Source organism: Panthera leo, chromosome A3, assembly GCF_018350215.1.
Source record: "Panthera leo isolate Ple1 chromosome A3, P.leo_Ple1_pat1.1, whole genome shotgun sequence".
NCBI classification, from domain to species: domain Eukaryota; kingdom Metazoa; phylum Chordata; class Mammalia; order Carnivora; family Felidae; genus Panthera; species Panthera leo.
The window spans coordinates 41,706,560-41,733,097 of record NC_056681.1 but is presented as its reverse complement, the minus strand read 5'-3'; the positions used below and the strand labels follow the sequence as shown (position 1 = coordinate 41,733,097).

At 44.1% G+C, this 26,538-nt stretch overlaps 1 protein-coding gene across 17 annotated transcripts in view; it reads left to right on the top strand.

Annotated features, from left to right (window-relative positions):
• Positions 1-26,538, top strand: part of KIF16B (kinesin family member 16B) — a 288,972-nt gene that overhangs the window by 20,191 nt on the left and 242,243 nt on the right. For 16 of the 17 annotated variants that reach the window (XR_006200570.1, XR_006200571.1, XM_042931660.1 and 13 more), the window contains exons 2-3: positions 19,180-19,249; positions 22,030-22,143. Coding sequence is in view for 15 of the 17 variants with exons in the window: in XM_042931660.1 (XP_042787594.1) it covers positions 19,180-19,249; positions 22,030-22,143 (184 nt within the window). In the remaining 2 variants the exon portion in view is untranslated. Of the gene's footprint in view, positions 1-19,179; positions 19,250-22,029; positions 22,144-22,644; positions 22,756-26,538 lie in introns of those variants that run through there. The other variant, XM_042931653.1, reaches the window with a different exon arrangement.

The window sequence follows — 26,538 nt, the reverse complement described above, 5'->3', positions numbered from 1 at the left end:
TCTTTAACTATAGAGAAAAAATTGATGGTTGCCAGAGGGGAGTTGGGTGGGGGATGGGTGAAACAGGTGAAGGGGATTAAGAGTACACTTACCATGATGAGCATTGGGTGATATATAGAAATGTTGAATCACTGTATTGTACAACTGAAACTAATACAGCATTGTATGTTAATTATGCTGGAATTAAAAAAAATCTTTCTCTTTTATTTGCAACTCTTCAGACCATTTCCCCTTACTACTGTTCTGCATTACCGGTGTTTTCAATATTTGGTGGTGGTGGGGGGGGTTGTCATCTTTGAGTGCTCCTGGCTTGTCTCACTGTTGTGTCACAAGCATCCTTGAATTCCACTGAATGCTGAAACTTGCTGGTCCTTTCCGTGTTTCTGTGAAGACCAGGAAAGAGGTGTCATGGTTGGGGAGGGGGCTCCTGGAAGAGGTAGCCCTAAAGTAGCTTCTGTGAACAGTGCTGGTAATGCTGAGGACAGCAATTGGGTCTGCATAAGCCCGTCCTTCACCGCGTGCTTCGACTCTGTCCTCTGAATCCCGTAGTCTTCTCTAGGGCAGGTAGGGCAGGCAGGACTCATCCCTGTATTACGGACGGGCAGGCAGGCTTGGTCAGCAACACACTGGTCAGTTAGAGCTGCAGAATGTGAACCTGGCTCTTTGGACCCTGAAATTCTGGGCTACATTGCTGTGACTGTGGCAGACTGCATGCCTGAGCCCGAAGGCCTTTTCTTCTTTGTTGAGAGTTTTGGTGGCCTGCTTGATATTTTCCCACCTCTGTCATCTGGTTTCATACAAGGCCTGTGGTCATGGTGCGTTTTCTCCTTTGGGCTTTGCTAATGACATTGTGGGGGAGGCCCAGCTTGCCCTTCTGAGACCTTTAATGGGGGAAGTAGAAAAACCAGGAGTTTAGGATGCTGGCCTCACATCTCAGCCGACATCTCAGCCGATGGCTTCCCACCCCAGAGAGTGGATTTAACTTGTAGGGGGTGTAGCTGGGCATCAGGAATTTTAAAGTCCCTGGGAAATTGCTGTGTACAGCAGAGGTGGAGGGCTCCTGGGTTGGGAGACAGCTGGAATGTGATTACTGGTAACGCTCCAGCTCCTGGACACCCCGCATAATGTCAGTGTGCTCTCCATTGATGCCTCATGTTTTCCAGGTGATGACGAAATGAAAATCAGCCTGAGTGTAGAGTGTGCCTTCTTCCTCTGTTATGTTTCTCTGCTGTTGTGCTTTGTTTTTTTTTGTTTTTTTTTTTTTTTTTAACGTTTATTTATTTTTGAGACAGAGACAGAGCATGAACAGGGTGGGGGCAGAGAGAGAGGGAGACACAGAATCTGAAACGGGCTCCAGGCTCTGAGCTGTCAGCACAGAGCCCGACGCGGGGCTCGAACTCATGGTCTGCGAGATCATGACCTGAGCCGAAGTTGGACGCTTAACCGACTGAGCCACCCAGGCGCCCCTCTGCTGTTGTGCTTTGTATCACTAGTCAGAAACTGCAGATGGGGCGTAGCATACTCCGTGTCTGACCAGTGTGGTCTGAAAAGCAGCGAGAGCCAGGGCAGGCAGGGAGCAGCTCTTCACCAAGCCTGGCTGTGTTTAGGCACCAAGGAAGGTGGTGTGACTCAGTTTTGTTCCAAGAATAGCCTGGAAAGGGTCTGATGACCTACCCCCTTGTCTCCTAGTATACAAAATGTGGGTGTCCTTTAGGCAATGATTGGGTTTCCTTTTTGGACTGACTGCATTTCACTTACCATGTCAACCATATCAGATCTTTCCTTGGTCTGGCCTCCCGTGCTGGGGTGGGCCTTTGCTTTTACAGCCTGTTTGGTCTCACCCACATGGGGTGATCGTGGGATGGTGAAGGTCACGGTCTATGATTATACATCGCTGTATCCCTGAGAGCCTCGTAAAGGGGAGACATGCGTTTGTCCTTTGACCTACTCCTGCCTCTAGCCACTGTTGCTCTCTTTAATTTATTATACAATTGCAAGCTTGCCCTCGGGGACGAAGGGAAGGGGCTACTGGGCAAGAAGGACGGCATTCGTTTCCTGTCTTCAGACATCGAGTATATAGTCAGAATCACTAGACACCTTTCTCAAGTATTTAAAAATAAGTGAAGGAAGGGGCACCTGGGTGGCTCAGTGGGTTAAGCATCCAGCTTCGGCTGATGTCACAATCTCATGGTTTGTGGGTTCGAGCCCCGTGTCAGGCTCTGTGCTGCCAGCTCAGAGCCTGGAGCCTGCTTTGGATTCAGTGTGTCCCTCTCTCTGCCCCTCCCCCCCTCTCAAAAATAAACATTAAAAATAAGTGAAAGAATTTTGGTGTTTCTGATGTTCTTTTTTATGAACTGTGGCCTCTGGATTGTGTTGATGAAGATAAGGCACTTTATAAATAAAACCTATGAAGATCAACTATCTGGTGGTTCTTCATAGTTTTGAGATCTGGCTAGAAAATTTGGCAAAATGTATTCTGGATTTCCTCCATTTCCACTCATTTTTGGGAAGCCCTGGAAAGGTTATTAACACAGAACTGCCCAACAGAATGTAAGCTCCTGGAGGGCAGGGCTTTTTGTTGTTTTTGTTTACTGGTGTATGTCCGGTGCCTCAGACAGCACAGGCACGATAAACACTTGCTGATGGATGGATCTTGGGTTTGTGATGGAGATGAACTGATTGTCTGCTGGGTGCCTGGCCTTGTGTTGCCTGTTTTCTTCGGTCACATTTTTCAGCAGAAAATGATGCATCAGGCAAGCTCAACCCACAGCATTGCATAATTAGTACTTAAGTTTTTTTTTTTTTTTTTTTTAAGTTTATTTATTTAGTGTGAGAGAGAGAAAGAGAGAACACACACGCATGCAGGGGAGAGAGGATCCCAAGCAGGTTCTGTGCTCAGCATGGAGCCCAGCCGGATGCAGGGCTCGATCTCATGACCACAAGATCCAGACTGCGAGATCATGACCTGAGCTGATATCAAGAGTTGGAGGCTTAACCCCCTGAAACACTCAGGCACCCCTGTGTGACAGGTTTTATTCAGCCATTTTACAGGTGAGGAAACCAAGGCTTGGCAAAGTTCAATCAGGTGCTAAAGTCATAGAGCTGCCGAGAGGCAGGGTTTCAACGCAGGTGCCCAAAGCCCAGTGCTTCCCTGCACAATTATTAAACCACTCTGCTCGGCAACATCAGAAGCTGTGCTTGCATCTGATTCCGCTCTGACTCGAGGTGAAGTCTTTTGAAGAGTCTTACAATTGAGTATTTTGAAGCATACCTTTCTCCTATCTGGTATATTTAGCTGGCAATGTGGTAAAAGGAATCAATCTTCTTTTTATGAGCCAGCTATTGTATTTTTTTTTTTTTTCATAAAGCTGTCACTGAGAACATTTCTCTAAAATAGAGATAAATCTGGAAGGAGGGTTGTGGTAATGGTGTGGGGAAAGAGCCGAGAAAACTCATTTCTTCGTGTTTCGTGGCGCTGCCACATTGCCCAAGGGTATCTTTGGACGTTAAATAGTTGGCTTAATGTCTGAGCACAGGAAAACAAAAGGAAGTATTAGTAAAGTTCTCCGTGTTTACATTTAGGCCATTTCTTTTGCCACTTTCCTTTTGTGAACGTGTTGCTTCTGTGTTTTGGAGAAACGTGTTGAAGAACTTTGGTCATACGCACATCCCTATTTTTCTTCTATGATTCAAAAGTGATGGACATTCTCACTGCCATGGTTCTGGAGTCAGCACAGCTGTGTGTCTCCGGGAAGAGCCGAACTTCATTTTTGCCTTTGGAGTTAACATCTGCTTGGTTAACTGATATTTATAGGGAAAACACATCTGCATTTAGAAATTAAAAATGTATAATGGACTTTGAAGCATAATTAACTGCATTTTAAGGCTTGGAATTTAAGAGTAGGATCTTGTTTTCACTTCACCTGTTTCATTGTTTCATTGCTTAATTCATTCATCCATCTAGGTGCTTTCTGTATGTCAGGGTGTAGTGCTAGGTATTATGGGGTATGCAAAAATTAAGGCATTATGTCTGCCCCCAGGAAGCGGGTGGACTGGTTGAGAAGACAAATATGTAGTCCCCCAATAGTAAACAGGTGGAAGGTAGAAACCGCTATGATGTGTTATGAAATATCACAAAGATGTGTGTTAGGAAGTATCACACAGAAGATGTGGTGTGTTATGGAATATCACACAGAGGGTGCTGGCTAGGAGAAGATTGGGAAGGCTTCCTGGAGGAGGAACATCAGAAAGTTTGAAGGAAGAGTGAGATGGAGGGGAAAAGTACATTCCAGACAAGGGGGCACAGCATGAGGGTCACTGTGAGTCCTGGAAAAAGGCGCTGTTTGGGATGGGATGGGGGCTTGGGTGGTACAGGTGTGTGTGGGAGATGAGGCTAGACGGGCTTCTTGTGCCCTGCATCTAGCACCTGATGCAACAGACACCTTGCATCCAATTTAGGGAGTAATCTTGGTGTGGATTGCTCACATGTGCAGCTGGCCCATTGTGTTCCCGTGGGAGCCCAAGCTTCCCTAACTCCCACCTTCAGGGAGAGGTAGTTGAAATCAAGTTTGGTGTTCTAGCTTTGCGCACAGCCCAGAGCCATTCACTGTGGCTTGGAAGTATTGACCGCTTACTTCCTCTAACTTTCCATAGTGCTGACTCTAGTAGCGACTTGGAGCAAGTCCCTTACCCTCCCGGGGCCTCACTTTTCTCTCTGCCCGAGTGGAGGTCATGGACGAGGTCTCTTCCGAGTCCATCATCTTCTTGTCAAGTGCTCATCTTGGCTCTCAAGCCCTTTACCATCTTGGTCTCCAGTGGTCCTCCCTGAAGAGTATCCAAAATTCCCTGCAAAGTGTCATTATCATCTTTAGTCTCAAGCAAAATTTAGTTCTTTTGGGCTTGAATTTTATAGTGTATGAAATTCTTCACCAGTTTTTCTCAACTGGGCCAGGGTTCTGTGACAGAATTAAATTATGCCTAATGCCCAGAGTAAGGCATCCACTCACTATATGTAATGAATTAACTTTCCTTCTATGCTTCTAGAATGGTACTGGTTATACACCTTCCTTAGGAGAAGTGAGAAAATAGTTTTCGGTATATGTGCATATTTTTTTCTTCCCTTCTTTCTTTCTGTTTAATTGCAAATTACATTATAGCTTTCATGCTGTTTTGCTACTTGCTCTTTCTTCCCACTTACCAGTGTTTTCAGTGACTGTGGTGTTCCAGAGTTCGGAAGAGGAGCCTTGGTTGGAAGCCAACAGTGATACCCTGAAAGGCACAGTCCAAATCTGGATTCTTGTTCTGGAATTGGGGCTGGGTGGGTTGGGCTCCATTCAGAAGAAGGGCCGAGCCCATCTAGTAAAGCACCCTTTCAGAAGGAGCTAAGAGGAACTACGCTTCCTCACTCATAGGGCCGAGGCTCCTCACAGCTGAGGAGGGCATCACAGATCACCCAGGTCAGTGCTTCCCAAACCTTGGTGGTTGAATATAGAGATTCCTGGTCCCCATCTGGGGGGATTCTCACTTGGTAGGTCTGGGTGGGGATGCTTCATGTGATTCTGTTGATCTGCAGGGCTTGGGAATCCTGGATGTGGCCCCATTGTCTTTTGGACACACCTGTGCTCTGACGGCGGCCCAGTGTCTCTCGTGTGGCCTGTAGGAAGGACCCTCCTTGGCTTCCTTTCTCTACTCTTGCCCCTCAGGAGTCCATGCACAGTAGCTGGGGGAGGATTTAAAAATGTAAGTGGGATTGTGCTATTCCCCTGTACTCTTAGCCCTCCTGTGTCTGTGGCCTGCTACCACATGTAAGTTCCAAAGTCCTATAAAGGCCTGACATACTTTGGCCCTGGCTTCCTTTTCTGACCTCACATCCCATTTTGCTTACCCCCTCTTACCTGCAGTCACACTGGCCGTTTTGCTCTTTCCCCCAAACCTTGTGCTGGTTCCTGCCCCAGGGCCTTTTCCCTGCCTTTCTATTTATCTGGAATGTTTCTCCCAGATCTTTGCCTGCCCCTTGGCCTTCCTGCAGTCAGGCCTTTGCTCACACGTTAACCCCCTTGGAAAAGTCATTTCTAGCCACATGCCTCCCACTGCCTCTGCCCTCAATTCTATCCCATGACACTGTTTCATTTCTTTATAGCTAGTTACCAGTGTCTAAGATGGTATTGTTTTTATTTTTTTCTGCTCCCCTCACTATAATGCAGATTCCAGGCGGACTCTGTATTGTTTACCGCTTTTTCCCACACCAGGAATATTATCTGGCATGAAAGGTACTAAATATTTGAAGACTGAGTGAATGCAAATATCCACATAAGGATTTGTCCCAGATGAGGATTTGTCAGCCTCCACCTAAACCCCCTCAGGGACGATTCTGCACATGTCCAGGCAGCTCATTTGCATCGAGACAGCTCTGATTGTTATTGACACCACTCTGCCACAGTGGTGGCTGCCACTGGCCGGCATACTCTACCGCATGGATTGGGAGTTGGGGCGGTGGGGCCTGCGCTCGCCACCAGATCCTCTGTTGCCGCATCGTGTTGCCCGGCTGCCAGAGTGCGGTCAGCACGGCCTCAAGGTTGTGCCCCTTCCCCAGGCAGCCTCCCACAGTCCCCCGGCCAATAAGGAGCATTGAGGCCCAGCCTGGGCAACTCTGAAGGGCCGTCATAGTTCAGGGCTGCCTGTGGGGTCAGTCAAGGCTGCCCTGGGGCCTGTGTCATCGCAGTTCCACTGTCTTCTCTGCTCGGTCCTGCTGCCTTCTCCTTTTTCCAGGTGTCCGTCCCAAGAGCACCCCGCTTGCTAAACTCCTTCACAGTATCTGCTTCTCCAGGATCCCAACCTGTAGCAGTGGGCTTGTTGCCTAATCTTTCAGGTTCATTACACCTTCTCCAGACCAGGGGAAATAAAAGGTTCACCTTAATTGCCTGCTATATGGCAGGGGTCAGCGGAGGATTTCACTTAGCATGGGACGCTCATAGCCTCCGAGACCATGACAGCACTGCTGTCCTTGGCTCGTCCGTGGAGGCAGCCACAGGGAATGGAGTGGAGGCTCCGCAGACCTCTCACAGGCTGCCACTCCAGCTTGGCCCTTGGATGGAGGTCATGGTGCCACTTACCTCTGGCTGACCGCCGTGTGGTGAGGTGTGCTGTGAGGAGCTGAAATGAAGTCAGGGGGATTGCCTTAAAAACCCACTCCAGAATTTTCAGTGTCTGTCTCCCCCTGGGTTTTACCCCAAAACTGAGTTGCAGGCTTTTATGATTTCATGGAGAGCAACTAAGAGTAGTCAACAGTTCCATGATCTTTGAGTGGTCAGGATCAGCCAGAGAGGTTAAGGAGAAGCTGGTTTCAGGAGAATAGCCCTCCCTGAGTTTGTTTCTACATTTAGACAAAGGTGAGGGGACATGTATTATGTAGCCTCTGCTGCTGCATTGGGTACTGAGGGTGCAAGCGTATTTGAAGACTCAGCTAGGTATCTGTCTGTCTGGGCTCTAGGAGGGGAGGCGAACGCACACGAATCTAACTGGAAGAGCCTGCTGGATGCACACCCGGCTAAGACATGGTGGCATCCCGGTTAGCAGGGGAAAATAAAGTGTGAGTAGATCTCACGTGATATTTGGCATATAATTACACTAAAAAACCATTTGTTTATCTGAAATTCACATTTAATTGAGTGTCCTGTATTTTATCTGGAGCCCTAATAAAAGGGCAAAGAGGCATGTCATGGGGGTAGCACAGAGGGACTAAGCAATTCATTGAGCATATGGGATCAGGATATAGTATAACTCAATACAAATATTGCATGAGATCTCATACCACTTACACCTTCCTCTTTATCCTCTCAGAAATGCCTTGTACATCTGGAAGCATATATGTGTGCATATTCTTTATGCTTTATTTATCTGCTTACCTGCAAACTGGATCAAGGTCTGCACACTGTTTGCTACTTATTCTTTCTCCGACCGAGCAGTTTTCCTTGGACTTCTTTCCATAGTGGTACCCATGGAGGTCACATATTCTTTTAAAAAATGGTGTTTTATTTTTAATTTTGCTTTGGAGTGTCCTGCCACCAAAGTGAAGGCAGTTAGATAGTCATAGGATGTAAGTTTGCATTTTTTATTTTTATTTTTTTTAATGTCTATTTATTTTGAGAGTGAGAAATAGAGAATGAGCAGGGGAGGGGCAGAGAGAGAAGGAGAAAGAGAATCCCAAGCAGGCTCCGTGGTCACAATGGAGCCTGACACAGAGCTCGATCTCACGGACTGTGAGATCATGACCTGAGCCGAAATCAAGAGTTAGATGCTTAACTGACTGAGCCACCTAGGTTCCTCTTGGCATTTTTTACTTTTAACTGAAGTATATAGTTCACATACAGTATTATTTTAGTTTCAGGTGTACAACATAGAGATTCTACAATTATATACAAAGTATGTAAGTTTTAAGATGACTTTGGGGGATACTGATTGACTTCAGAACTCGGGGTCAGTAAGCTGCTCTTCAGAATCTTCTTGGATAACACTCAGTTTGGAGATCTGAGTACTATCCAATCAGGCTGTCCATAATGGAGTGACCAAATACCATCAGCTGACCAACCGGAATCAATTTGAATTGCTGAATAATTTAAAAATATTTCAAAATACTTGAATTAACATAGTTTTTTTTTTTTTTTTTTTTTTCCCCCTGATAAGCTTCCTCCTACTCACAAATCTGAGAGCTGACACAATTCATCTCTTTTCTGATTGGAGGTTTTACTCTTTTCCCTTCCTTCCTCCTTTTCCTTCACTCCAGTATTGATCTATATCTCAGTCTACTTATTCCAGCTGGTTCATTTGTAGCATCTTATGATCTAGTTTCCAGACCTTTCAAATAAATTACTCATTTATATGAAGGAGCCATAATTGACTTTTCGGTTGAGAAACCCAATTCACCAAAGTGGCTCGGGAGAGACATAGTTCATTTTGCTCTATTATCAAATCAATGTTCAAATAATATTTTAGGATTATTTATTTTCCTCAATATGAGAAAAATGTCAAGATTTATTTCCCATGTTTCTTAAATGTCAGAGGAAATTGACCTGAGCTGGGGGAACTCTCAATGCCTGGTGTTTTACAGTTCTCAGCTGAAGGATTAAAAGACAAAGCACTGGGCACTGATTTTGAGTGTTGCCCTTGTGCTCAGTGGACTCAGGTTGTGGATTATGAACAAAGCTGGTTCTTGCTTCTCTGGGATTCACTAGACTAATTGGAGAGGTGACATTAGCAAGGATGTGGCCCGTGTGATTGGGGATGAACTAGGCAGGTGTATGAAAGGAAATGGTTTCTGAGGTTTTATGATGGTAGGTGAGTCAAATTAGACCCGAGAAAAGCCTTTCTTTGGAATGTGGATGGGGATTGGATGGCACCGTAGCGTGTGGGAAAGCAAGAACCGAGAAGGGGGTGCATAGGGAGGCTGGCTTTAAGTAGAGGATGCACGTGGAGATGGCTAGGCTTGGGTAAGAGGCAATTATTTAACTTTTAGTCAGCCCATCACATTCAACAAGTATTTGATGAGCACCACAAAGTTGCAGGCGCTGTGCTAGGCCTGCGGATATAAACCCAGATAGGTAGGGTCCTTGCTTTTTAAGAAGTTCAGGGTCTGGTGGTGGGTAAGACAAGTAAGAGGACGCTCTAATGAGGGGATGGGAGAGAGGGCTCAGCGAAGTCTCTCCAGACGTGTGAGGTCTAACCTGAGTCTGGATGGCAGGCTGGGAGGCGGTCAGGATGAGGAGGTGGGATTGATACAGTGTTGAATGGCAACATTAGTTAGGGTCAGAGCAGGAAGGACCTTGTATACTGCTGAGAGTTGGATTTTATCCTGTAGCCTTTGAGAAGTCATTGAAGGAGTTAAAGCAGGGGAGCCTCAGGGTGAAATATGCAACTGGGGGAATCCCTCTGACAGCAGGGTAGAGTGTGGATGGGAAGGGAGAAGGCTGGAGGCAAGGACACTGGCGAGGTGGTGGCAACCCCAGATGCAGCAGTGTCTGTGGGGAGATGTGGCATGTGGCCAAGGTGGGTAGATGGGTGGTCAGTTTCACAGGACTTAGTAACTGACTGTTGGGTGTGGGGATGAGGGAGTGGGAGGTAAGGCTGTTGGTTGGAGTGCCACATGGACCTTGAAGTCACCTCTGATGGTTGAAGGCTCTGCAATGAAGCAAAGGCCATGACAGTAGCCTGTCTCCAGTGGACGAGATCTTGAGCAGGGTTGGTCAGCAGGTTGTGGAGGGAAAGAGACGAACTAACTTTTGAGATCTTCTTCAAAGAAGAAAAGCATTGCTTCCATTTGTGCTTTTCTTAGACTAAAATCATGTTGCAAAACACTCTAAAAATTAACACCGCAGTAACAGTAATGTACCTGCCTATTTTAGAATCCTACAGAACATTTTATTGTAAGAAATGATTTAGCCCATAATTAGTATGAAGTGTACACAGTGTTTTTCATTGCCGTCGTCCAAGATAGGAAGGTTCCTAAATATAATTTTGTTCTCCAGTACTGCTCCAGGGGGACGTCAATTCAGTCACCGTGATTAACGGTGATGATAACCATTCTTACCAAACGTCGATCCCCTGGAACTGCGAGGTGATCCAATTCAAGCCTATCTCGTGTACTTTCAAGTCTCCTTAGAGAGTCCTGAACCTTTGTGAAAGAACTGCCTAATTTAACCAAGGGCACTGTAGGAAAATTCCCGCTATCCACTCGTCAAAGATACTGCATTAAGGCTGTGAGAGGTTTGACATCACAAGCGAGAGATCTGATGTGGTTTTGACAGGCAGAAACTGCCTTGTAGGAACATTAATACCTTGAGTGTTAAAATCTTTTCCTGGCATCCCCTACTGCAGTTTCTGACAGAGCGACATTCAGCCCTCCATCCGGTCTCTGAATTCACAGTGATTTCCATGTCAATATCTTCTGCTCCTGCAGCCTTTTGACGGCTGCAAGAGAGAGATGGATCTCAGGTTGTTGGTGTTAAATATTTTGAATTTTGATGAGATTTGAATTCATCAATGGGTGCTTTTGGTATTTGAGTGATTTCCACTAGTCACCAGACTTCGTACTGAGTGAGTGTCCCACCCTTTACCTTGGGCATGTATTTTATTTGTGATTTCCAGGACAAAGTTCGCAGGGTTTTCCATTGGCTGGGTTCATTAGATGGTTAAGAATATAAAGTTCCCCTTTGGCACCCAGATTATCTATGTTAGACACAGAAATATAGTCTTTTCCTTCTCCTAGAAGGGTATTGAGCCAACCAGAGTTGTAGAAAGTGACATAAATGTCACCATGGCCCGGGGTACCAAGCTTCTGGGTTTTCCTCTGAGTAAGATACATCTTTGGCTACAGGCAGTAAGGATTCTTTATTAATCCTTGGGTACCTGCTTTGATTAAAAGTGTAGATTTTTAACATGAAATGTTTGTTCTTCTCTAGTATTTATTTTTGTATCTTCATTTGTGTTAAAAGTGCTCATTAGCTTATTAGAATAAGAGGAATATTGGGGCGCCTGGGTGGCTCAGCCGGTTAAGCGTCCGACTTCGGCTCAGGTCATGATCTCACGGTCCGTGAGTTCGAGCCCCACGTCGGGCTCTGTGCTGACAGGTCAGAGCCTGGAGGCTGCTTTGGATTCTCTGTCTCCCTCTCTCTCTGACCCTCCCCCGTTCATGCTCTGTCTCTCTCTGTCTCAAAAATAAATAAACATTAAAAAAAAAATTTAAAAAAAGAATAAGAGGAATATCTGTTCAGAAGTTCAGTTTGCTGAATGGTCAGATCTAAAAAGATATTCTCATTTCAAACACTGTCCAGTTTTTTTTTGGGTCTTTGTAGCCCATGCTGGTTCTCAAACCGCCGTTGAGTTTCACCACCACCAGCTGGGGCATCACAGAAAATAAATATTGTCAGGTAAGCCCTGGCCTTCATCTTTTCATAGCATTGAATGGAATCTTCTGGAGGTCTTTGGATTTTTCCCCAAACCACAGCAGGTCTCTTTTCTTGGAAAAAGCTATGAAATAGCTTCTGAAATCCAGTAAGTTATTTTTTTATTGTGCTCAAACTCATGTGATGATGCTGTGGTGAGTATTTTTTCTAGTTTCTTCTTCAAAGATAATTCCAGCTGTTGTTGAATGACTTTTTGGAACTGAGAAGCACCATGTTGAGACATGACTTTGCTAAGATCTCTCTGAGCTGTGCCTCAGTTTCCATAACTGGTTCCTGCTTTCTTACTCCCTGGGTTTTTAAATATTCTGTCTTCAGTCCATTTTCCCCCTAAGTAATTCCCTTAACCTGATTTTTTTTAAGTTTATTTTTACTTATTTTGAGAGAAAGACAGAGAGCAAGTCGGGGAGGGGGCAGAGAGAGAGAGAGAGGGGGAGACAGAATCCCAAGCAGGCTACATGCTGCCAGCATAGAGCCCAGTGCAGGGCTCAACTCCACAGACTGCAAGATCATGACCTGAGCCAAAATCAAGAGCCGGACGCCCAACCGATTGAGCCACCCAGGTTGCCCCCTTACTCTGATTATTTTTAAGAATGACTTCAAGGTATTGGCAGCAACCTTACCTTGACATTGGGAAACAGTCTGGGTATAGAAAGGGCTAGAAACTGATAGCTTGGCAGGGTGCTGGGAATGAGGTAACCTGGAAGTCGTGACAGTCAGATGACTTCTTAGATACCAGTAAGTCAGACATTTGTCGTTTTTGGTCAGAAGCCACTGTACAACTTAAGAGCAAAGAGTAGAGACAGTGTCAGCCAGGCTATGTCCATATTCTGCTATATAATTTTATAAGTAAAACTTAAAGGTCAAAGTACAAAGGTGGTGAGTTTCCCAGTGTACCAAGTAGATAGATAACATTGGGGAGTAGGTCTTACGAGCAGTAGCATCAGGCTTATCATATTAAGATAATGTCAGCATAGCACTTTACAAACTTTCACATTCACCAGAATCACTTAGGGCTCTCGTTGCAGTGCAGGTGTATGGTGCAGCCCGAGAGCCCTCATTTCTGACAGGCTCCTGGGCTGCTGATGCTGCTTGTTCTTGGGCTGCATTTTGAGTCATGAGGGTATGAGCTGGGGCTCCTGTGTTTTTTGGGGTACAGAGCTCTTTGGGCAAGTAAGGAAAGCTGTGGGCCCTCGGAACAGTGAGCCTGCCACCTTCCCCCTCCCACGACCACATCCCAGTGCATATGATTTCAAGGTTGTGAACCCTTTAAAACCCACCCAGCATCTTCAGATTTCAGAAGTGGCTAATAGATGCTCAGATGACGTAATGGTCCTTCAGTCAGTATCTTCTCTAGTATATTTTATAGTGTGGATATTCATTTAAAACTAGGAAGGTACTGCTGTGGTTACCTATGGTTAGAATAAATGATCACGTGGGAGGGCCCTTTAACTCGCGCTGCTCCAAGGGTGTAAGGCTCTGAGCCTTGGAATTGCTTTACCTGTGACGTCTAGCAAGAGCGGTGGGCATGGTGTGAGTGGCATTTCTTCATGTTTTGTAAGTGAGCATTGACCAGTGGTATGAGCACCTGTCGTAGTCACTTCTGATCTTTGATCCCTGGATGATTTTGTGCTTCCGGCAGGTATTTGTTGATAAGAGTGGTTTTAAAGTGAAAGATCTGGACACACTAGGTTAGTGACTGAGAGCCCACCCACGTGCAGATGGAAGGGCTGGAGATGTGGCAGCCTGTGCGTTACTAAAACTGATTGTGTAGCTCTCTTGCTGGCCACGACATGCTGTTGGTACTTACGTGCTATAAGAAAGGGGTAGTTTGGTGAAGTATTTGTTTTAAGACCACATGAGCACGGGGTGTCCCTGAGGCAGTTCTCACTTTTGGGTGAGATCTGGGCACCATGCGCATGGCAGGGATTTCATTTATTTGTCTGTCTTTTAAGCCATTGTTCTGTTTCATCCAGGCCTAGACTTCTTCAGACTGGCTGGAAAAGTTAAATCAGGCCGTAGGAGTCCATTGTAGTTCTTGAATGATGTTTACAACAGACTGTTTGGGTTTTATTATTCAGCCTGTTCATCCTAAGGTTGCCAGATGCCTTGTTCCTCCACCCCGGGATTATTTTTAAGTAAATACCAGATGCCATGTTATTTCACTTATAAATATTTCAATGTGTATCTCTTAAAGGTTGAGAGTTTTAAAAAAAAGCATCACGGTACCATTATTAAACCTAAAATGGTAGTAATAATTCCTTAATATCAAATTTTTAATCAGTGTAAGCATTTCCCTACATATCTTATAATTTCTAAAAATGCCTTTTCTGTTTGCACTGAAGTCCAATTGGTTGATAGGTCTTTAAAGTCTTTTTTTTTTTTTTTTTGTTAAATCTGTAGGTCCCCCTTCCATCTTTATGCTCCTTGCAGTTTATTGTTGCAGTTTATTGTTCTTGAATAAGCTGGGTCCCTTATCTGCCCACCTGCCTAGAAGCTGAATTTTGCTGATTGCCTCCTTGGCATTGATGGATGGATTCCCCCTGCCCCCTGTGTTTCCTGGCAGATCGCGGTCCATCAGGTCTTGGGCAGAGTCAGTCTTCCATGTGGGAGGGATGAGATTTCTGCAGAGGGGTGCTGGTGTTTAAGTTTGGATGCCCAGGGTGTCTGGTTGTCTCCTGGTGGTGGAGTCAGCAGCCCATGATGGTCACTCTCTAAAGCCATGAGTTCACCAGAGTCGCCAAGTGCTGACATTCTAATTCTTTTGTTCCTTCTTGATGTATTAGGTAGAATACCCTGAAAAGAGAAACTTTCCCAAACAACTCTTCGGTTACCATGGAGTGCAGATTGTTTGGGAAATGCAGGTGGGGCGTCTGGGTGGCTCAGTCAGTTGAGCATCAGACTCTGCTCAGGTCATAATCTCACGGTTCCTGGATTCAAGCCTCACCTAGGGCTCTCTACACTGACAGTGTGGATCCTGCTTCTGATTCTCTCTCCCTCTCTCTGTCCCTCCCCTGTGTGCGTGTGCTCACATGCTCACACTCTCCCTCTTTCAAAAAAAATTAACATTAAAAAAAAAATGATGGGGTGCCTGGGTGGCTCAGTCGGTTAAGCGTCTGACTTTGGCTCAGGTCATGATCTCACGGTTCGTGGGTTTGAGCCCCGCGTCAGGCTCTGTGCTGACAGCTCAGAGCTCAGAGCCTGGAGCCTGCTTTGGATTCTGTGTCTCCCTCTCTCTCTGCCCCTCCCCTGCTCATGCTCTGTCTCTCTCTCTCTCAAAAATAGATAAACATTAAAAAAAAAAAAAAAAACCTAAAAAAAAAAAAAGGAAATGCAGGGTAAGTGCTTGAATCTTCCCCTTTATTTACTAGTTTTTAAAATAATGAGGTGATTCTTTTGATTCTCCAAAGGGGACATTTGGTTTTTATCTTTTAATCACGAGCTCATAATTTATGCGTATCTCACGCGTTTCAGTCTACTGCAGTTACTGTTCTTTCTGCCGCTGTGCTTTTGTCGGCGGCCACTTATCAGGTTGACTCCTGAGTCCTTTTGCTGCGGCTCTTGTCTTGGTTATTTCTCACTGTGTAACACAACTTAGGAGTTCCAAACTCCTAAGCCCCCAAATTTAGGGGCTTAAAACAACATTTATTATCTCACTGTTTCTGTGAGTCAGGAGTCTGGGTGGGGTTTACCTGGGTCCTCTGATGGCTTAGGGTCTCAAGGCTGCAGTCCAGGGCCTTCCAGCCTGGCTGGGGGAGGGACACTTCCAGGCTCACCCAGGTGGCTGCCAGCAGGCTGCAATTCCTTGCCATGTGAGTCTCTCCCAAAGTCTCGCAGTGTGGCAGCTGGCTGTCCCCATTGCCAGGGCTCTGAGAGAGACACCCTCAGGAGAGCCAGCAAGTCAGAAATCAGAATCATTTTATAACCCAAACTAGGAAGTGACAGATCATCACTTTTGGGGTGGTAGTGTTCTAGTTATTAGAAGTGAGTTTCTAGGTCCAGCCCACTTGCTGGGGAGGGGATCGCACAGGGTCACAGATACCCGGAGGCAGGGATCACCAGGAACCATGTTAGACGTTGCTTATGGACAACCTGGACAAACCAGTAACTTTTGATGTGACAGCATCCTGCTTTCTTGTGTGAGAAGATAGTTCAAATATTTGGATTGAGTCTTTCTTCAAAGAACCCTGACCCTAAATGGAATTTATAATTTGGGCATAAGATTCTAGGCCTTTTCAGAGGACAAAGCTAGGGAGTACTTTCTTTTTCTTTCTCAATTTCAGATAAAGTTTATGCTAGCCCCATTCAGATTCATTATGAGAGAGTTTTTTTTACTTAACCTCATCCATCTTATGTTTGTATCTCTTTTCATCTAGAAACCTTGGTTCTCAAGGCCACAGCCATAATTACTCCATTATCATCCCATAATACACAAACAGAAGTCTCCGAATGCCGACACTTACTTTACCATCAAATATATGATTACTGAAAATGCTTTAAGACTTCTTTATAGTTCTTTTTCTCTCCGGGCTATATCCCACTGCATTCTACAGTCAGATTCCAACATATAATGGAAATCATCTCACACTGTGCATGGCACCTGGGTGGTTCAGTCAGTTAAGTGTCTCACTCTTGGTTTTGGCTCAGGTCATGATCTTGAGGCTAGTGAGTTTGGGCCCCACATTGGGCTCAGTGCTGACAGTGCAGAGCCTGCTTGGGATTCTCTCCCCCTCTCTCACTGCCCCTCCCCTTCTTGTGTTCTCTCTGAAAAATAAATAAACTTAAAAAAAAAAAAGGCAAAAACCTCTTTGACTTTGGCCGCACCAACTTCTTACTCAGCATGTCTCTGGAGGCAAGGGAAGTCAAGGCAAAAATGAACTATTGGGACCTCATCAAAATACAAAGCTTTTGCATAGCGAAGGAAACAATCAGCAAAACTAAAAGGCAACTGACGGAATGGCCCAAAAACTGACTTAACACCCCAAAAACAAATAATCCAGTGAAGAAATGGGCAAAAGAAATGAATAGACACTTCTCCAAAGAAGACATCCAGATGACCAACCGACACATGAAAAATGCTCAACATCTCTCATCATCAGGGAAACACAAATCAAAACCACCATGAGATACCACCTCACACCTGTCAGAATGGCTAACATTAACTACTCAGGCAACAACAGATGTTAGCAAGGATACAGAGAAAGGGGCATCCTTTTGCATTATTGGTGGGAATGCAAACTGGTGCAGCCACTTTGGAAAACTGTATGGAGGTTCCTCAAAAAATTAAAAATGGAACTACCCTATAACCCAGCAATTGCACTACTTGGTATTTATCCAAGGGATTCAGGTATGCTGTTTCGAAGGGGCACATGCACCCAATGTTTATAGAAGCACTATCAACAATAGCCAAAGTGTGGAAAGAGCCCAAATGTCCATCAATGGATGAATGGATAAAGAAGATGTGGCACATATATGCAATGGAGTATTACTCAGCAATCAAAAAGAATGAAATCTTGCCATTTGCAACTATGTGGATGGAACTACAGGGTATTATGCTAAGTGAAATTAGTCAGAGAAAGACAAACATCATATCACTTCACTCATATGAGGACTTTAAGATACAAAACAGATGAACGTAAGGGAAGGGAAGCAAAAATAATATAAAAACAGGGAGGGGGACAAAACATAAGAGACTCCTAAATATAAAGAACAGAGGGTTGCTGGAGGGGTTGTGGGAGGGGGGATGGCTAAATGGGTAAGGGGCATTAAGGAATCTACTCCTGAAATCATTGTTGCACCATATGCTAACTAACTTGGATGTAAATTAAAAAATAATAAGTTATTAATTAAAATTAAATTATTAATTAAAAATTAATTAAAATTATTAATTAAAAATAATAAATTATTAATTAAATGTCACACTGTGGTATGCCAGTTCACTTGCTTCAGCTTTTATGTTTGAGGTCACTTTATTTTTTTTTAATTTTTTAATTTTTTTTAATTTTTTTTTTAACGTTTTTTTTTTTTTTTTTTTTTTTTTTTTTGAGACAGAGAGAGACAGAGCATGAACGGGGGAGGGGCAGAGAGAGAGGGAGACACAGAATCGGAAGCAGGCTCCAGGCTCTGAGCCATCAGCCCAGAGCCCGACGTGGGGCTTGACGCGGGGCTCGAACTCACGGACCGCGAGATCGTGACCTGAGCCGAAGTCGGACGCCCAACCGACTGAGCCACCCAGGCGCCCCTGGGTCACTTTATTTTTATTTTTTATTTTGAGAGAGAGAGAGAGAGCGCATGCACATGTGGAAGGGGTAGAGAAAGAAGGAGAGAGAGAATCCCAAGCAGGCTCTATCCTGTCAGCTCAGAGCCTGATGCAGGGCTCAATCCCATGAGATCATGACCTGAGCTGAAATCAAGAGTCAGATGTTCAACTGACTGAGCCACCCAGGCACCCCTTTTATTTTTATTTTAATTTAATTCTGTTTTTTAACATGGAACACATGACCTGCACTTCAACTGCACTAAAACACTGATCTGTTTTAGGTCATTAAATAATAATCTTGTTTTATTTTCTTATAATTCTAGCATCCTAGGTATACTTTTCTCCACTTTGCATTCCCCTCTTAACAATACATCCTGGCTCCCATTCCCTAACAGTTGACAGAGACCTTCCTCATTCCTTTGTCAGTAACAGACCACTCCATTGTATAGATACATGGTTATTTATTCTCCAGAACTGTTCTCAGGAGTCCTGTGGACTTCCAGTTCTGCTGTTTTCCAGGCACTGCAGTTTCTGAATGTATACGGAAAGAAGGCGGGAGGAGGTGGCAGTGCCCTGGCTGCTTCTAGAAGCAGCACCTGTTTGCGACCATTCATACCAGTTTTCTACTTGGTTCTCCTCTTGGGTGGAGGGGAGAAGGTGTCTTTTATAACCAGGGTCACACAGCCCTCCACGGTTTCTGTCATTTAATTTACACTCCTCTTGGCTGGCAGTTAGAGATTCTTCCAGGTTTTGAGAACACATTATTTGTCAGTCTTAAGTTTTTTGATGGTGGCATCTGTTTTGTGTGTCTTTGTGTTTGTATTAGTAAAGATTTGGGAGGAGTGGTGTCACAGATTGTGCTTCAGATGCCATTTAAAAACAAACCCCCATATGTAAAAAGTAAATAAAACAAATGTTTTAAAAACAATCTTTTCTCTCCTAACTAGTACTGAATTTGTGTTGCAGGGAAAAGGACTTGGAAGCCAAATTCATTATTCAAATGGAGAAAAGCAAAACAACAATCACAAACTTAAAGGCAAGTAGCAACCTGGCCACACTCCACGAGCCTCCATGTTTGTTTTATTGTCAAAATGATTTCTGGGTAAATAAAACACATCTGCCATTTCCTTACCCCTCCTTCTCAGTTCAGCTAGCCACGTCAACTTGTACTTGTCTAGGGCTCAGTCATGAAGTGAAGGGCTATGTTTTATCTCTTCTCCTGCCCCCTAGTTTTATTTGATCTCAAAACCTTCAAGCTGTAGCCTTGGTGTGCAAACTCACAGATTTAGCCCTGACTACACAATGTTATCCTGTATCCTGTGCTAGATTCTTAGCCTGGCATCTAGCTGCATTTTGTGAATCATTAAGTAACTGTTGGCCCTAGATTTGTTTCCATTCTTTTTTTTTTTCAGTTTATTTATTTATTTTGAGAGAGAGAGCACGAGCAGGGGAGGTGCAGAGAGAGAGGGAGAGAGAGAGACAATCCCAAGCAGGCTCTGCACTGTCAGCGTGGAGCCTGCCATGGGGCTCGAACTCACAAACCGTGAGATCATGACCTGAGCCAAAACCAAGAGTTGGATATGACCAACTGATCCACCCAGGTGCCCCTCTTTACATTCTTAATGAAAATAATCATGTTTTTAAACTTGGCAAGGGGAACTTACATTATTATTAAAAATTCAGGGAACGAAAGATTTAAAAACATGGATTTTTTTTTTTTTTTTTTTTTTTTTTCTGTAAAAGACAGTCGAGGCGCATCTGGGTGGCTCAGTTGGTTAAGCGTCCCGACTTCGGCTCAGGTCATGATCTCACGGTGCATGGGTTTGAGCCCCGCATTGGGCTCTGTGCTGACAGCTCAGAGCCTGGAGTCTGCTTTGGACTCTGTGTCTCCCTTTCTCTGCCCCACCCCTGCTCACACTCTGTCTCTGTCTCTCAAAAATAAATAAACATTAAAAAAAAATTAGAAGAGTTTTGATGGGGCGCCTGGGTGGCTCAGTCGGTTAAGCGGCCGACTTCGGCTCAGGTCATGATCTCACGGTCCGTGGGTTCGAGCCCCACGTCAGGCTCTGTGCTGAAAGCTCAGAGCCTGGAGCCTGTTTCAGATTCTGTGTCTCCCTCTCTCTGACCCTCCCCCATTCATGCTCTGTCTCTCTCTGTCTCAAAAATAAATAAATGTTAAAAAAAAAAAATTAAAAAAAAAAAGTTTTGAAAAAGTTGGAAAAACCCAGAATTTTCTAGGATGGCATATTTCTTCCTTTTGCACTTACAATATCCTATTTTTCCCTTTGGTCAGTGAATTTGTTAAGAATTGTGAATACTTTTCACTTGGTAGGAGATATGAGTGTAAAATTAATAATAATAAATCATGTGCTTGGTGGACTCTGCCCCTTTGTCCTCCCAAATTTGTCATTAACTTACAGGTTGGGGTTTCGGAGGCCTGCTGCTCCATGGCCAAGTGCAGATCAATCTCTAGTTGGATTTCTGTTAATTTGTGGCTCAAGGGACTAGATACTTTGGAATCTTAAAGTAGTCTACTTGATCTCCAGTGATAGAAGCTGGGGAATGCTCCTCTCTTCCAATTGGGTCATGCTCTAGATAATTTGATAGGCTTTCTTTGAGGCTCTGTGTCCCTTTGCCCCAGGCATTCTCCAGTGGAATGTCTTTCTTTCTCCTCTGAGCACAATCCTGGTACCTTCTAGCTCTGTCTGGCCCCACCTGGTTTGCCCTCCTTTGACCTCCCACATCTACTTGTATTTCTGCCTGTCATCACTTGACCATCACCTCCTGTTAGTTACCTTTGCTTTGCTTTGCTTCATGTATCTGTCTGCTCACCATGCTTTGGTACAAGTTTAATCTTTAAAAAATTATATTTATTGGAACAGAGCAAAGAGACCCTTGGCTTTGGATGCTTCTCTTTGTGCATTATGGAATCAATTTTCCTTGATTGTTCTGGTGCCTTTTGAGTTTTACAAACATTTCCTTGTCCGATTTAACAAAAACAGATGTCCAGATTTTTAACATTTTAATAAGAACCGTAGAAATTGTGTATTTATAGAGTCTGAATTATATTGGAAAATACGCTCATTAAATTTTTTCAGCATGTGTCCAGGGAACTGTGTAAAGCATTGGTGGCTTATGATGATTTTTAAACATGGTTTTTGGCTCAATTTAAGTATATAGCAAGGTAGACAAGATACATGCAAATATCTGCAGTAAACTCAGAATATGTCCTGGGAGAATCTAGCCTCTCGGAGGTGGGAGCAATTACTTCTGGTTGTAGTGCCCGAGGGAAGCTTCATGGGAGAGGAAGCATCCCACCTGGAGTTTACAGTGGGGCCACAAAGCTGCACAACTCTAGGGGGCTCTAGTCACATCACCATCTATGTGAATGGCACCCCTTGGAGTTCTGTAGACCCTGACTCTGTTGGTTTTGGTTGGAGGGAACAGTAAAAAGAATTGAAGCCAGGAAAGAAATAAGAGTCTGGCCAGAGTATTGGCTTCATATAAGATAATCATAATAAGAAGTCCAGAAAAGAAGCCTTGGGTCATATCATAGCCTGGATTGCTGGGAGGAATTTAGGATCTCTCTCTCTCTCTCCCCCCAACCTCATCCTTCCCCTCCCCTCCCTTCCTTCCAACCTTACCCCCTCCTACCCTCTCTCTCTCCCTATGTATTTAGGAGGGTGTTCAGGAGGAATTAAATGCTTTTTTAGTCAAGTGATCATTATACATTTTTAATGGATTTTTCTTTTTCTTGAATTGGATAGATCATTTAGCTAGCAGTGCTCTTTACATTATTATCACAATCCTGTCTAGATACCAGAAGGAGGGACCGGGGACTCAGGAAGAGAACGGACGAAGACCTTCACCTATGACTTCTCTTTTTATTCTGCTGATACGAAAAGTCCAGATTATGTCTCACAAGAGATGGTATGATATTTTCATAATCTTTATTTTGATTTATTTCCATATTGAGGAAAAAAATGCCCATCCTGAAACTCTATAAAACATCTTGCTGATTTTTTCTCAATATAATTTATGTAAAATCTACCTCTGCTAACTTAGCTTTGTTACATAGCACCATTAAGCCTGAGAAGAATTCAGTCCCCAAAAAGTTGATTTTGTTTTTCACTTCTAAGCATGGTGATCATAACTTCCCCCCACCCTCCCACCCCCAAACTTGGAAAGGACTACCGTTTTGAAGGAGCTGTGTAAATAAAGCATTTGTGGAGCGCCGTTTGTATATTGCTAAGCCCAGCAAATAAGCCGCTCAGCTCTGAGTCCTGCTGTGATGCAGGGCTCTGGAAGTTAGATTTCAGACCAAAGCCCCACTTCCTGTGGACCATTTTAGGGTTCTCGAAAGAAGGGTTCTAGAAGGAATGGGCATTTTGTTCAGAATTTTTCTAGAATCTAGAATGTAGCTGTAATTTGTCCAAGAAACCGGTGCTATAGGGTTTTATGGTCTAAAATGTGGATGTGACATGGCATAGAAGAACAGACTCGGAGATCCTCCCAGGAGACCATTGCATATTGATGCTGCATGTGAGCAGACTAAGGGGATTTCCCTGGGTGGGACCAGTTGGGTGTTTAAACAGAGCAGAGCTATGGGGAAGCATCGGTACAGGGGAGGAATATGGGCTTCTTCCTGGCTTCTTAACAGCTTCTTCAAATATATTGCTTTAGGACTGCATGTGTTACAACTAAGATAAGAATTCCTGTCTTGCCTACCCTGGGTTATAATCCTTGCGGTGGCATCTTAAAGTGGTATTATTGTCTAGTTGCTTGCAACTTGGTGTGTCCATGTTCCAGAACCACTGCATTGCCTAGAGCATGTTAAAAATGCAAAATCTGTACCAATTCCAGACCCACTGAGCCAAACTGCATTTTTTAGCAGATTTGCACACCTCGACATTGGAGAACTTAGCATTGGTTAAGCACATTGGTTAACTTAAGCATTGGTTAAGTTTGTGGAAGAGGTCGGCTTACAGAGGCAATGTAAATGTTGGAGTTAAGATAGACAACTTAGAGAAATTATTCAAAGGAGAAGATTGGAGTGTTTGTATCCAGAATGTGTGGATTCAGCATCAGGGCAAAAATTGAAAGGATGACAGCAATAAGATTGAGAGCCATAAAGAACGATTAGCTGCCTGGGATGAAAGAGGGGCCAGGAACTAATGTTGCTTGAGTTTGTGTTGGTGTCTGAAACTCTGCTTCGCACTCATGTACTTGTCTCACTTCATTCTCAGAAGGCCAGATTTCACTTTAGCTCCATTTTTCTTTGTCGAAGAGACTCTGAGCTTAAATAATGTGCTCAAGTCCATACACCTAATGGACTTAATAGTAGCCGAGATGAGATCCTGGGGCTGATGTGTAGGGCAGGGGAGATGCCACTGGAAGGTCTTCAGGGCATAAGGTTGGTTTGTTCTAAATGATAGATGAATAGGGCAGCCTTATTGATGAATAAATGAGTGAGGAGTGTTAAAGAACAAAATTCAACCGAGTAAATTTGAAAATCAAATTGGCTTTATTCATTGATTCATGAATCCTGCAGCATCCCATTCAGCAAGTAGAAAGGAGCTTTGAAGAGCTGTACAAGATGGAAGGATTTTATAGGCAGGAACAGGGTGGGACAAGTAGCACAAGAAAAGATTGTTTCAGGCAAGGTCATCTTCCCTTAGGCAGAAGAGTAGAGGGTGTTGTTTAGGTAGATCACCTCATCTTCCTCTGGGGGATGGAGAGGGCCCATGTGGGAGATGACCTCATTGGTGCTGATCAGAAAATTCCTGACCGACCAGTTGAGACTGCATATCTGGGGGAGGTTGAAACTGCAGTTAGGTTAGGTATTGAACCTCAGTTTGGTGACTTGGCCTAGCATAAGTGACTCCATTTTGGGCCTGTGGTTTTCTGTTTCACAGCAGCGCAGATAACTTTGCTGTTGAGGTAACTGGATTGATCAACATTGGCAGCTAGGAGTCTGGTGAGGAATAGAATGTTATAGGTATTGGAATCCAGATTTGGGCTTTAATGCAGGAATAAAAATGAAGTGGCTGGTGTGAGGGAATTTGTTCAGGGTAAAGCCAATTCATTCCACAGTCTTCAGAATGTCCTCAAGAGATGATGGATGAAGAGCCAGGAAGGTTTCCATGTCTAACTTACACAGCAAACGGTTGGATTTTCCTCCTTATTTAACCTGAATTTGAGGCCTTTTGGGGACAGAGGGCTGTGCTGAGGGAAAGTTTATGGGGGGAGGAGCAGAGCAGTGTGTGACAGCAGGACCTGGCACACTGGAGATGCTCGGTAAACATTTGCTGACTGACAGAAGTCGTTTACAGATGGTGGTTAATTTATGGGAACAGATGACATTTCCTGGTTCTACAAGAGTCAAGATCAGGGAAAGAGTAACAAGTTTAGCTCTTTTGGAAGTTAAAAATAAATGCTCAGAGTTTAAGAATAGTTTTAGTTTGTGCAAAGCTTCTGATAGGGATAATTTCCATGCTTCGAGTGATGGGTAGCGTCTCTTCTCAGGTGTTTTGCGTTTTTCGACTATATAAATAACCTGAGATTGTTCCACTAAATTACAAAACTGAAAAAGCGTGGTGATGTATTAGTAAATACAGTAGTACTTTCTAGCAGAAGCACATGTTAATAAAATCAGCATAGATACAGGAAAATACCTATTTTTTAGAACTCTATTAAAGAGAAGGGTAATCTTCCCTCACCCCTAATGTTAAAAATAGCTTCAATTTTGATTACTGATTAAAGTTTTCATGCTGTCATCTCTGGCCCAGGATTTGAGCTGTCAGGTTGTACCCCTGCATAAACAGGGGAAGATGCAAGCTTAGCATGATGTTGGTCTTCTCTTCCTCCTCCTTTTTATCCTTCTCATCTGGATAGAGGGGCATCTTGAGGAAATACATCATGCCTATTACTAGAGTTCAACCTAAGTTTCCCTTACTGTTAAATAGCAAGTAAGATGACCAGTAATATTTCTTCCTTACAAATTAATTTTAGATTTGGAAAAAAAAAATCACTGGACAATTTAAGTCTGTATTCACATAAATTAAAGACCATTAAATAAGGTCTGATTTTCTTAATGGTTCTTCAAAACTCCAAAGGGAGGCTTTGATCTCCTTGAATCAACCCTGGAGAAACTTGAAACCTAAGATCTCCCAGTTGACAAGCTGAATGGGTGAGTCTTTTGTTTTAACAGTGCCCTCTTGTGGGCAGTTCCCCTCAGTTGAGGCCCTGGGATGCCTTGGATCGCTCTGGAAATCCACTTGAAAATCTGTGCTCAGATATGCAGCTATTTGGGTCACCTGGCCAGGTGAGGATCTCAGCCGGGTTTTGATGTCGGTCGCCAGTGCCAGTCGAGGAGAGGAGAGCTCGGTCTCACAATGCAGCCACTCCCTCTCCACTTTGGTTTGATATTGATGCTAAACAGGTCCTTCCTGGGAGCTGCACTGGGGTAGCCTGTTTTCCTTGCCAAGAACCCCAAAGATGTGGACAGTGTCCCGCTGCTTCTCTGGGTCCTGGGACAACTTTGGGTGGGTTACTTGAAGCTGAGACTGAGTCCGGCCTGGGTCTCGGTGCATCCAGACCTGCATATTCTAGGCCTGTTTTGCAGTCATGTTCACCAGCACCAGGACCCTCCTCCTCCTGTTCCAGGCCCCCAGATCTGTTGGAGAAATCTAGCTGAGTTGGCTTTGTGGAGAAATAGGTAATAGTAAAATGGTGTGTGGGATTTTTTTTATAAACATTTCTTTTTAATGTTTATTTCTGAGACAGAGAGAGTGCAGGAGAGTGTGAGCAGGGGAGGGGCAGAGAGGGAGGGAGACAAGATCCAAAGCAGGCTCCACACTGACCTCAGAGAGCCCTATGCAAGGTTTGAACTCACCAAATGTGAGATCATGACGTAGCCAAAATCTGATACTTAACCGACTGAGCCACATAGGCAGCCTGGTGGGTGGGATTTTTAATCCTGGGAAAGAATTTTATTTTGAAAACGTTGGGGTTTGGTTTAAATATATTTTCAATGAGTTTGTTTTAGCCTCAGACAAAGGTATTACAGAAGATCCTTTTTTTATTCTTTGAGAACTTTATGGAAGGCTGTACTTCCTATCCAGTGGCACCCCATGATAGGGTAAAAATGACGTATGATTTTTATTTTTTGCTTAATCAAAGAGAATTGAAGAAATATTTAGAGTTTTTCCTCATGTTCCATATACCATGGTGAAAACTGATTTTAGACAGGTAGTCTGGAGCCCTGAGCCTCCCTGGGATTCCTGGCTTCTGCCTCTTCATGGTTTGTGGGAGGAGGTCCTTTCA